Consider the following 12381-nt stretch of genomic DNA (forward strand, 5'->3'; position numbering starts at 1 on the left):
ATTGTAATAGAAATTTTACATGAAATCAAGACAATAAAATAATTTATTAATAAGTGTGCACTGGGCAAATTGGTATATTTCCTTACAAAAGAAGCCGGAGGGAGTAATTTGTTGGCATCACTAGATGAACAATGGTGATCACACTAGGTATCATCCATACAAAATATGTTCATTACTGACTTGTTAGTTGTTAAGAAGGGTCCATTTGAATTACCAAAAACTTTGTTATACAACTTTTGTCAAAAGAAACGTTAGAATTAAACATAAATACATCAAAACATATATTCAGGAAGCATGAAATAATTGTGGAACCAAGTTGTTCTTCATATAGTTAGGGGTGCTCAAATCCAAACCAATCCAAATAAAAACCGAAAACCGATCCAAAAAAACCGAAAACCGTAAAAAACCGAATTTTTTTGGATTTGTTTGGATGTTTTTTTGTGAAAACTGCTGGATCGGATCGGATTTCGGATTGATTTCTTAAAACCAATCCAAACCGAACCAAACCGCATATATATATTTTAATTTCTTTTATTAGTATAAATATATATATATTGCATTAACCTTTTTTTTTTCATTTTAAATTTTGTTAATACTATATGTTAGTTTAATTTAATCTATTTTAAATTTTGATAATACTATATGTTAGTTTAATTTAATATTTTTTTTTTATTTTTTATATGTTTCGAATATAATTGGTAATTTTCATTCCAAAATATTAATTTTCAATATATTATATGTTATATTTTACATCAAACTTAATATTTATTTTGTCAAAAATGTCAAACTATTATTTTGTAGCGTTTTTTATAATATTTATATTTATTAAAAAAATTACAATTTATAATTTGGATATCCAAAAACCGATCCAAATTAAACCGTATAATATTGGATCGGATTTTTTTTATTTGTCATCCAAAACCGAACCAAACCACAAATAAATTTATTTTTGGATCGGATGAGTTTTTGCCTCAAAACCGATCCAAACCGAACCGCGAGCACCCCTACATATAGTCGTCATATTACTTTTTTTTATTTTTTTTAACGATAAATAAATGTGACACATCAATGTACTTAAGAGCCATTTAATAATAATGTTGATTATATGAATGATTTCTTTGAAACTTCCTAAGAGGTAAAAACAATTTAATTGAAACAAACAAAGCATGAGGTGTTTTATTTATAAAATGAACAAATAATTGTTTTTGTTACATGCAAACTAAAGAGATAAATATGGCTAAAATTCTAAAAATTGTTTATGCTCTCATTATATTGGTTTCCCTAATTCTACTTGTAAATAGCCATAATAGTAAGTCCTTTTTCACACACATTTCAAATTATATTCTTTATCATATATAATTTTTTTTTTGCATCCCTAGTAATATTTATTTATTTATTCTTTTTGACATATAGCTCTTCGCCATTGCGAAACTAACGAAGATTGTGCAAGTGATGATGTATGTCCTGAGGATCTTAAAAGGTCGATGTGTCTTTGGAAAGAATGTTACTGCTTCCCTCAACATGATAATTAAGTTAAAAAAAATAATTTTATGTCAATTCTTTTTCTTTTTTGGTACAAATTTTTATGTCAATTCTAATTAGCTTACAATTTGATTTTCATGTCATGAATATTTCTACTTTTATGAATTTTATCGCTTTTTTTTTTTTTTGGTTTGATTTTATCGCATTTTATTAATAAACTAAAATTTTAGTAAAATATTAATGACTTTTAATCGTCATCAAAATTTTAAGAGAGATATTTATTAAAGTTAAGTAATCAATTGAGTGAGCTTTTAGAGATAATTAATGTGACGTTGTTATGAGTTTGTTCATGTTATGAGACATTTATAATAATGTTGATTATATGAATGGTCACTTGCAACTACTTAAGGGCTAAAACCAATTTAATTAAAATTAATAAAGCATGAGGTGTTTTACTTATAAATTGATTTAATAGTTGTTTTTTACATGCAAATTAATGAGACATAATATGGGTGAAATTCAAAAAAATATTGTTTATGCTTTAATGATCTTTCTAACCCTAATTATGGTTCATGAACTTGGCCAACATAGTAAGTTCATTTTCACATACATTTCATTGTTTTTTCTTTATCATATATAAAATCTTTCATACCCTTTTAATAATATTCATTTATTCTTATTTGAAATACAGGTTTACTCCCTTGCAAAAATAATACGGATTGTGCAAATGATAGATGTCTCAATTATAAAACTCCGATATGTGTTAGCAAAAAATGTTATTGCTTGTAAGTGTAAGTGTGTAACAAATTAAGTTAAAAATAATTCTAAGTTACTTTCTTATTAGCTTCTCATAATAAATAAAAAAATTACAATTTGATTTGTATGTATAAGGTTTCTATTATTATGAATTTTTTTACCCTTTGATTCATTCGTATTAGCCCAAAGACAGAAGCAAATTTGCTGCTATAAAAAATATCACAGTTTTCGCACAGTTTAGATTTTGGACCATATTCCGATCTACCATATATACGAATAAGATAATTTTGAATGATTTTATAACTTTATCAACTTGAGCCGTCTAATCAATAATTAACTGTCAAGATTAAAAACTGCGTGAAAGTTGTGTATTTATTTACTGCAACAAATTGCAATACGCCAAAAACAACATAAATTGGAGTTAGATACAGATTTTTCCTTGTAAATGATACCAAATTTCATCTATTTGTCACTATTTCAATTGTAGTAATTAGAGAACAACTTATTTCTATTTTTCTTCTTAAGAAGCAAACCATTTTTTTTAATGGCAAATTGTTAGTTGTTAGTATATTACAATATTATATTAGTTTTTTTCCCCTCTCTATCAGGACTTAAATCTTGGACTTCCAACTTCTTTAACCCTTATCTCGAAAACCTTAATTAATTTCTATTACAACTTTTTTTAGTATTTCCACCTCAGACTTTAGTTGTTATTCCAAGAGCAACTCAAACTTATAATTTCATCATAAATAATTTTTTTGGATTTAGATTATTTCATTCACTTTTTTTTACATCTCCTTCCTTTATATCTCTCTCTTAATTTTAATATCTTTCTTAAATAAAAAATTTAAAAATAATCATGAGAGAGAGAGAGTGTGTGTGAGATTGAGATTAAGAGAGAGATAAAAAGAAAGAAGAGAGATCGATCTAAATGAAAATGAAGGAGAAGATCTCATTTCAATTATATCTTAAGAATTATTCTACGTAGATATTATATGATAAATAGCTAAATATACGACACCAACATCAATCTCAATAAAATATCTTCGTATTATCCTAGATCAAATCAATCAATCGCTTACACAATAAGTGGAAATATTGAAAAAATATCATGATATATAAATTAAAAAAACACTAACTAGTGTTCCCGATGCACTAGTTGTAAAAATATATTGGGATTTGTGTAGTTAAACTCTTAAAAATATAAAATGTGTCGTTTTCAATATAAAACTTAATTTTTTTTAGTTTCTTAGCATGACCTATAAATTATAGTACGTGACAACTAGTAATTTAATTTGGATGTATATAAGAGTTCTCCTTCGATAATAAATAGAGACATCACTTGTCACTTGAAGACAATTCAGTTAGTAGAAATATTGTAATATGTATAGGTCAGAGTTTCAATTTGATTTTTTTTACTTATTACTACTTTAAAAAGTCGCCGTTCCAAAAAAAACTACGTAATATAGTAAGAGACATTATTTCTAGTAATTTTTATATATAAAATGACTTAAAAGATTAAACTCAAACAAAACTTAAAATAACGTCTCAAAAAATCTATAAGCTGAAAAAAAATTTGTTAGATGTTCATGAGACAAAAAATTTACCAAACATCTCTATATTTTTTTTGTTACACCAAACATCTCTATTTTAATCATACAGATTTATCCAATTAATATAAGCTAACAGTCATGCAACTCTAAGTTTCCCTTTGGACATAATTAAAATGGATTGTTGCACTTTTAAGTATAGTGAACAATTTAATTGAGATTTATTATAAGAGCACTTATGTTCAAGTTATTTCTATATGCAAAAAAAAAAAAAAAGGGAAACTGTCGTGAAAAGCTTATTAAAATAAGTTGAAAACAATTTATCAACATATATATAATAATTTGTTTTTATAAGCTCACTCAAATACTTATATACCAATACAGATATTTATATGATAAGATTAGCACAAAAATGCAAATAAGCTTTCAAACATAAATAATATCTTGCACAGATATTCTTAAATTATTGAAAGCAACCGATTAGCTACTACTCTCACTGTTCGTGATTATATGTCCTCTTTAGAAGAAAAAAATCCTAAATGTAGTGTTTTTTTTTTTGCAAATTGTTAGATAGATTTATTGTTCTATTTTCAATTATATCAGATGTTAGATAAAAACAGAAAGCATTCCCAAGGAAGCACCGAGTGGATTAAGGTGATCAAACCATGCTCTGATACTATGTTAGAATTTGAGATACAAAGTAGATAAATGAACAATGAAGGCTAGGGTTTTATAGAATACCAAAATAGCTTAAATGCATAGTTTTACGATAAAAATATATACTAAGGAAATAGAAGTGAAAAAGTCTAAAAATACCCTTACCCCTAACTAATAATAACAGTATATATTACTCGTATCTAACAACTAATACTATTACAATTTGTTTTGATAAATGAAAAATAAATATTTAATATATACATCTATGGTAAGTTTGGATAAACAACTTATTTTGTAGCTTTTAGCATAACTGCATATTATATAAGGGTTTAAAATAAAGTTAAAATGTTTTCATATAATCTATAAGTTATTTTCAGAAGCTATTATGAAGAGTTTATGAAACAAGCAAAAAACAGTTAATGAACATGTCGTAAGCTATTTTCATAAGTTCTTCTAAATAATATCGCAAATACTAATAAATAAATTCAAATAATTCAATCTAAACAATACATATATACCAAGACTAATTTAATAATAATCATACACAAAATATGTTGATAGATGTCATAAATGAGAGACAAAGAGAGTATTATATAATTTTTTTAATCAAACATGGCATTAGATAATTTTTTGAAGAAAGCATGGCATTAGATAATTGATTGTTCATTGTTGTGACTCTTTAAGGACATGTTAAACTAATGTGCTAATCGCGAATTAGTGAAAATTGACAATGATTTGAAACACAAGTAGCATTTTTGTCACAATGCCAATCAAATTGGCCAAGACTATAATGCTACCAAGATGTAACAGGCAAGTAGCACCATCATCCTCACAATTGAGAGAAAATGATTTAGGAGGATAAAACAAAAGCAATAATTATGAAATTAACTTTTTGATATAGCTTTATCGTTATTAAAATCTTATAAAGTTATAATGCATGTCAATAAAGTCTAATTCAACTGTCAATATAGTTATTATAAAGTTGAATATTTTTATCTAGATGGAAACTCAGAATTTTGCAGTTGCATATGAAAGATTCGAAGGTGCTTGTCATTTCGTCTACTGAGAAAAAATCATAATAGAGATAATGTGGCATTTACTTAAAACTTTGATTCTTTTTTCCTCTGCTAGTCCTCTAAATTTGAGATCTAAAAGGTATATGCAAAAGAATAATGCATAATGCAGACAACATTCGGCAGATAATTTTCAAATTTTGAAAGACAAAAATTACAACACAGTTCTCATTTCTTTTCGGTCTCTATGCCGCGGCAAAGCCTATGCTAGCTCATTTTTGGTACACAAAGGACCTACTTAACAATAAAAATAGTCTTCAAAACTTAAATTTGAAATGGGGTTCTCTTTGGATATTTGGATAACAATCATACATTGACGAAACTGAATGCAAAGATAGTATGTTGTCTAAATCCACCTCTGGTGCTGCATGCAACGATGCGTCACCACTCATCCTCTGCTCCTTTGAGTTGCTTTTCGAACTTGCAGTAGCCATATTACACGGTCGAGTATGAGACCTAGAGGATGCTTCAAGAAATTTCCGACCTAAATAGCTTCTTGCCTCAACTTTTTGATGTGTTTTACCTGCGGCTTTCAACCTACCCTTTTGGCCGGTCACGAGAGGGAAACTGACAGAACCAACTCTTTGCACATCGCTGATGCGATCAATGCACTGCACCGGAACTAACCCTGGTTTTGATACAACCTTGTTCCAGAACGAAAATGATTGTTGCAGCTTTGATGGAACCTGACAAGCCAAATGACCACGCTAAAATATTCAAGATCTTGATTGTAAACAACTCAAACAAGTTTCAATTCTACATATTGAAATGAGGTGCAATTGGGATGACCAAGATATATGTTTTGCTCTTAGGCATAGCGATGCAAGTATACCGGGATAACCTATAAGCTAACTTGTTAAATTGTCTAATCAAAGAATTAACAAAAATGGGTGCATATTAGTTGTCTTAAAAATTTATTAAACTTCTTAATGTTGTTGAAGAAAATAAAACTTCAGTTTGACGTTGTCAAATGAAAACTACAATACTCTGATTATTCAAGAGCGCCTAATATACACGAGAAAGCATCAATCTTTGGATACTGGAATTAGGGTTTTGCAAGTTTGATTAAGGGTAGTCGCATAATGACAAAGTTCAATAGAAAAAACATGCATAAAACGAAAGTAGAAAATCATAACTCACCGCAGAGATAAGGCTGCTAGAAGAAAATGTTAGTGAAGTTGTAGAAAATGGTGATTTGCCGGGTTTTCCACTCTGCTGATCTGTCTTTTGTTCTTGCTCAATGGACCCAAAACTAGAAGGTGCATTATCATCCTCCTCGTCCTCCTCATCTTCCTCTTCCTCCTCATCTACACGAGCTTTTTCTTCTTGTTTGGCAACAGAAATCTTATCATCTTCATCTGGCAAACCCAAATTGGCTACCGAAATCCTATCATCTTCATCTGGCAACTCCAAATTGGATGCAGACGTCGTATCATCTTCATCTGGCAAACCCAATTCCGACTTCTTTTTCTCCTCTTTCTCTCTTCTGCGCAATAAATCTTCCATGTCCTCAATGGTCTCTTCCAAACATAATTCAGCTTCTATTAGTTCAAGTTCTTTCTCAATTGCCTCCTTTTTCATTTCACCAGTTTTCTTCTTTTCTTCGGTCCATTTTCCTACTTTATCAAACCACTGCTTGGTCACTTTTTCAATTGCAAGCACAAGACGCACCCCTATGTTCTTTTCCTTCTTATCTACCCCAAAATATTCATCATAACCAAGGGGTAGGAACTTTGCCTTTGTCGGGTCTGGCTCTACCTTTTTCGGGTCTACGTTCTCGACATTTTCCATAGGTGGTTGCCAGAACATACGTATTCCATGTTTCTCATCCTCGACATAATTGATAATATATCCGGTTGGAGTGTGAACGATGAGAGGATCCTCGGTATATATTAGGTTTGATGGGTCTTCAGGATCAGGCTTAGGTTCCTCGTTAATGAGGACAAATTCAGGAAGCTCGTGATTCTCCTCTGATCAAGGATTTGGAGGAAGAATTAATTAATTTTTTAAAAATAAACTCTTCATTTCCAATTATGTACTTGTTCATACCGAAAAATAGAAAGACTAAAACCTGTTTGTTACGGATTATAAAAAAAAAATTGATTATGAAATTCAATAATTTGGAGATTGGTTTTTAAAGATTTTAGAAGGAAAACATAATATATTTTATGTTTGTTTACCATAATGAAAAATACTAAAAAAAAAAAAATCAATCATCAAAAATTATTTTTAAGAGAAGCTACTTAAAACAGTTTCTAATTTGAAGCAGTTTCAATTTATATTTTTCAGATTATAATTTTTTTGAAAATCTGTAACGTATCATAACATTTAAAAGTGATTCTTTCGCACAAAAAAAAACTTTAACAAATGGGCTCTAAATACCTTTGTCCCACCAATATTCCAGCTCAGCTGGCATAGGTATCCTAAGAGGAGATTTATAGAAAGAGTTCAACCACATTTCTCTTTCTTGATCTACTTCTTTTGCATATGTTTTCCAGTAATCAGGGACCTGTAACGTAACAGAATCATATGCATGTTCCGTATCGTTTGCATAAAATGAAAATAAGCAATGTATTAAGGTAAAGGTTTTCTGGTGAGCCTTACTTCATAAAATTGGTTAATGAAGCCAGGGGCCATCCACACATCTTCTCCTTCGTACAAGTATGCATGTTGTGGATCATTATATGGACCCCTCTTTTCTCTAACCACTGCACAGACAAAATGTCTAACGATAATGAAAAATAACAAGATTAAAATATTCAACATATGTAAATATTCAACCGAACAACAAAAGATGAAAGACTCTAATAGTAATGCCAATATTCAACATGCATGTCAAACCATCTTTAATAGTTGAGAAAGGTTAGAGAGGTGAATCTGATCATTTACATATTTTTTTATGTGATGCATAGTTCTCCATCCAGGATAATTCCATGGAATGGCGACCTTGAAACCATTACGATGGGATAAAAATAGTAGTGGCAACGATAAAACTTAAATCGTTTATACTGCATATGTATCAATGCTAAAAGTAATACCAAAAAATAATGACATGTCCATAATTGCTAGGTGGTATTAAAATATACACCAAACAAAACAATATAACACTTTGTACTAAATAACGTAATGCGGAACAATATCAGCTTTTCCAATTCTGCTACTCTACAACCGCTATTTGAGAATACTTCTGCAGAGAGGCCTATTATTTTCCCACTCTGTCCCTTTTTATTTCTGGTTAATTCATAGTACATGTGTGCTTATGAATAGATCTATCAATCAGACAAAGGAAATTCAATAACCAAAAACAAAACCATGAATATGAGATTTTCAATATAAAGTTTCATCTCGGAAAATATCATACTTCCATCTGGCTTGTTCACAAACATGCGAGCCTTTGCAGCAGCAACTTCAGCTATACCAGCATGCAGCTGAAGATGACAGAATTTAAGAAAGTCAGAGAAGGAGATATTTCCAAACCTCTTAGATTATCATTATTATTTTCATAGGTGAAGAGTATTTAATACCGCTGAAGTTTCATCATCACATCCCTCGTCATCATCCAATATTTCTCCAAAATAAAATCTACCCTGCACATGCACAGATAATATAACTACGAAAGAAAATAGGGCTTCTACGTGAGTCAAGTAAGGTCTCCATAACCATAAGTAATTTACGACTCTTTCCAGAAAGTTAAAGCAAATCATGCTATTTTGTGCAATAAGGAAGTTGTTGATTGGAGATTTGGAGTTAACAGTTGACACATAAACTTTATCTGATCCATGGACCTACATATACAATACGCTCGTTAACTTCATATACACCACATCCATGCATCAGCCCATGCTTCCACTGACCAGCATAACGATAGCGACCTTTCTCCCTGAGTATGAAAAAATATAAACTTTTTTCAGACCGGTAACAATGTATCAAAGGCAAGAAACAAAAAAGAGACAATGCAGCATGCGTGATGTCTAGAGTGAGAAGTTGCAATGATTCACATATCTTAAAGATAAATAAAGTGAATTTGGTGGGGCGGGGAAATGGAAACAGAGGAATCACTAATTGAACTTACGGCTTTTTTTCAAATTCTTCAAGCCATTCTTTTCTCTCATAAAAGGGGATTTCGGCGTATCCACGTGTAAGATGAAAACTATCTTCAGTATCCTTATCGAGCCACTCTCTATCTTCTGGGGACATAAAATCCCTTTTTATTATCCTCCCTTGAGCTCGCATTTTTTTTTCAAGTCTGAGGAAATCAGTAAAAGCAGTCACGGTTTTGTTTACAAGAAATTGAACGTAATTTCAAACTGTGGCACAGTCTAAGACTTCAGAAATACATACGCAGACCCAGCAACAGGTTCTATAACAGGTATTTCAACTTCAACAACACCATGACCCTCTGGATCGTTTCGATGCCATTCACCTTCATACCTACAAAAAAATTACATTGTGAAATATCCATGACAAAAAAAGAGTTGCATGATGTACTGACATACAAAGATGTGATGAAAACCGCAGAAAACATGACCAACTAATGCATTGTATCCTGAAGGGGGAAAAGTGCTATGCTTAAATAACAAGACCTGGATGGCCTGCAGTCGCAGTCTCGCATGGTCACACAGTCGAGCAAATAAGCACCATTCATGCAAAAAGAGACGTCTTGTAGCATAAATTTTTAACAAATTAATTTCGACAATCAGATTATAATCAATGGTCAAGATTGCTCTAAAGTCAATTTTTTACTACAGAGAACCATTCACAACCGTAAATGCCAATGCCATAACATCCTAAAAAGTCGCCTCCAACCCAAACATGTCACATGTGGGCCTGTTTAGATTGGCTTATTTAAGCTTATCTATTGACATAAGCATTTGTGAGACTGTTTAGAAGAGCTTATGAAAACAGTTTATGACATGCACATAGGCTGTTTTCAACTTATTTCTAAAAACTGTTTGGGATAGCTTATGAAAACAGTTTATATCTTACCTGCAAAGAGTTTGACTTTATTTATCTTTTGTTACAAAAATAACTTACACATATGCACTTATAGGATAAGCATTTATGCTATAAACACTTAATTAAGTTGTTTATCCAAACAGGGCCAGACAATTACATCTCATTCTATCTTGTTTTAAGCTCTCACTAACATTATCACTTAAACCACCTACACATAACTAACAACACTTGCTAAATGCCACCACAATATAGCAAAAACAAACCTGACAAGTCCATCTTCATTAGAATAAACACCTCTTCCTTGAGCAACATCATCCCAAACGGTGCCTTCATATCTGAAAATGTAACATTACAAAACAATAATAAATAACAATAATAATGGCCGCTATTTGACAACATTTTATACTAAACAACATATTACATAACAATAGCAATTTGGGTTTTACCTAACATGCACAAGTGAAACAAGTCTTTCACCATGCACAAACTTGTTTTCACCATTTAATTAATAAGTGTCGCAATCGAAACAAAATGTCACTTGATCCAGTTGCGAGATTTATTGATCCAACAATGAAAACAAGTTTGTGCATCATAAAAAACTTCTCTCACTTGTGCACTGTAAACTTGGCCTAGCAATTTGTTCAAATTCCACTACACTGTAGCTGCTAGCGAACAAAACCAAGATAAACTATATCAATGAAGCGCGAATACTGACACAAGACACCGGACACGACACAGATACTAACACGTCCACATCGATGTCATAATTCAATATAATAAGTGTCGGTGTCGGACAAGTATCATGTCTGACATCGGGAGACACATACTTGTCTCACTTGTGTACGATAAACTTGGCCTAGCAATTTGTTCAAATTCCACTACACTATAGTTGTTGGTGAACAATACCGAACAAAACCAGGATAAACTATATATATGAAGCACAAACCCCGACACAAACAGCAGACACGACACAGATACTAACAGGTCCACACCAATGTCATAAGTGTCAATGTTGGATAAGTGTCGTCTCCGACACCAGGACACGCCTAATCTGAAGAGTATACATGTTTCATAGAACTACTATGTACTAAAAAATACCAAAAAATACTAAAAAAATCAAAAGATGAATCTTTTCTACTTACGAGCTACCATCTTCAAAAATATAGCTAACCCATTTGAGAAACTCTTCAATCCTATCCAATTCTTCAATAAGATCCATAGGACTTTTAATAGCAGAATGATTATCAGGAAGAGGAGGTATATTTTTCCTATAAGGAAGATAAAAAGGAGCAATAGGAACGTCTTTTCCCCTATCAACCATATCCAACACATATTCCCATTCTTCTTCATCAGCACCCTCAGGGTCCCAACCAGCACCAGTAATTGTATGATTCGCATCATCCCAAAGCTCTCTCAAATCTTCTTCTGTCCAATTCTCTTTATCAGGAGGAAAATCAAATGGATTGAATTCTTCAAGACGTCTACGTATATTTCTTTCGAGCTTTTTCTGAGCTTTTTCGGCTTGAAATGCTTCCATGACGTCTTTGAAGTTTCTTTCCGGGTCCAATTCGGAGTCATCGTATCGTTCGGCCTGGTATTCGGCACGGAATGCAGCAAGATATGCTTCTATTTCGGCTTCATCGGCTGGTTCTAAGTCTGAGGATGCTTCTGAGTCGGAATCGGAATCTGAGGAGTTTTTTGGGTCGGAGGTAGGTGGTGAGTCGGAGGTGGATGGTGGTGAAGGTTTTTGGGAACGGCGAAAGAAGGACATTGTTGATGAAGAAGAAGATAAGGTTGTTGTTTGTTGTGTGCGGGAAATGCAGATACAAACACTTATAGTCAGCTATTAGTATTTGTTTGAGAGAGTGAGAGTGTGTTTTGAGGAGTTAGATGCGGCATTGGCTAAT

General features: G+C 31.6%; 1 protein-coding gene and 1 long non-coding RNA gene across 2 annotated transcripts; one reads left to right on the forward strand and one right to left on the reverse strand.

Moving 5' to 3' along the window:
* The first annotated feature begins 1581 nt into the window (after positions 1–1581).
* On the forward strand, positions 1582–2410 carry LOC123898759. The gene is made up of 2 exons (XR_006805416.1): positions 1582–2072; positions 2174–2410. It is a non-coding gene; the product is annotated as an uncharacterized LOC123898759 (long non-coding RNA).
* Positions 2411–5636: 3226 nt separating this feature from the next.
* LOC123897343 (protein TIC 100-like) lies at positions 5637–12381 on the reverse strand. Its single transcript, XM_045947944.1, has 11 exons — positions 11617–12381; positions 10738–10809; positions 9860–9949; positions 9591–9764; positions 9308–9398; positions 9043–9105; positions 8880–8946; positions 8123–8226; positions 7901–8027; positions 6659–7488; positions 5637–6204 (listed from the first exon to the last, which is right to left on the reverse strand). Exons 1-11 carry the CDS (start codon positions 12243–12245, stop codon positions 5776–5778), a joined length of 2676 nt encoding a protein of 891 aa, XP_045803900.1. The 5' UTR covers positions 12246–12381; the 3' UTR covers positions 5637–5775.

Source organism: Trifolium pratense, linkage group LG7 (genome assembly GCF_020283565.1).
Source record: "Trifolium pratense cultivar HEN17-A07 linkage group LG7, ARS_RC_1.1, whole genome shotgun sequence".
In the NCBI taxonomy this organism is placed as follows: domain Eukaryota; kingdom Viridiplantae; phylum Streptophyta; class Magnoliopsida; order Fabales; family Fabaceae; genus Trifolium; species Trifolium pratense.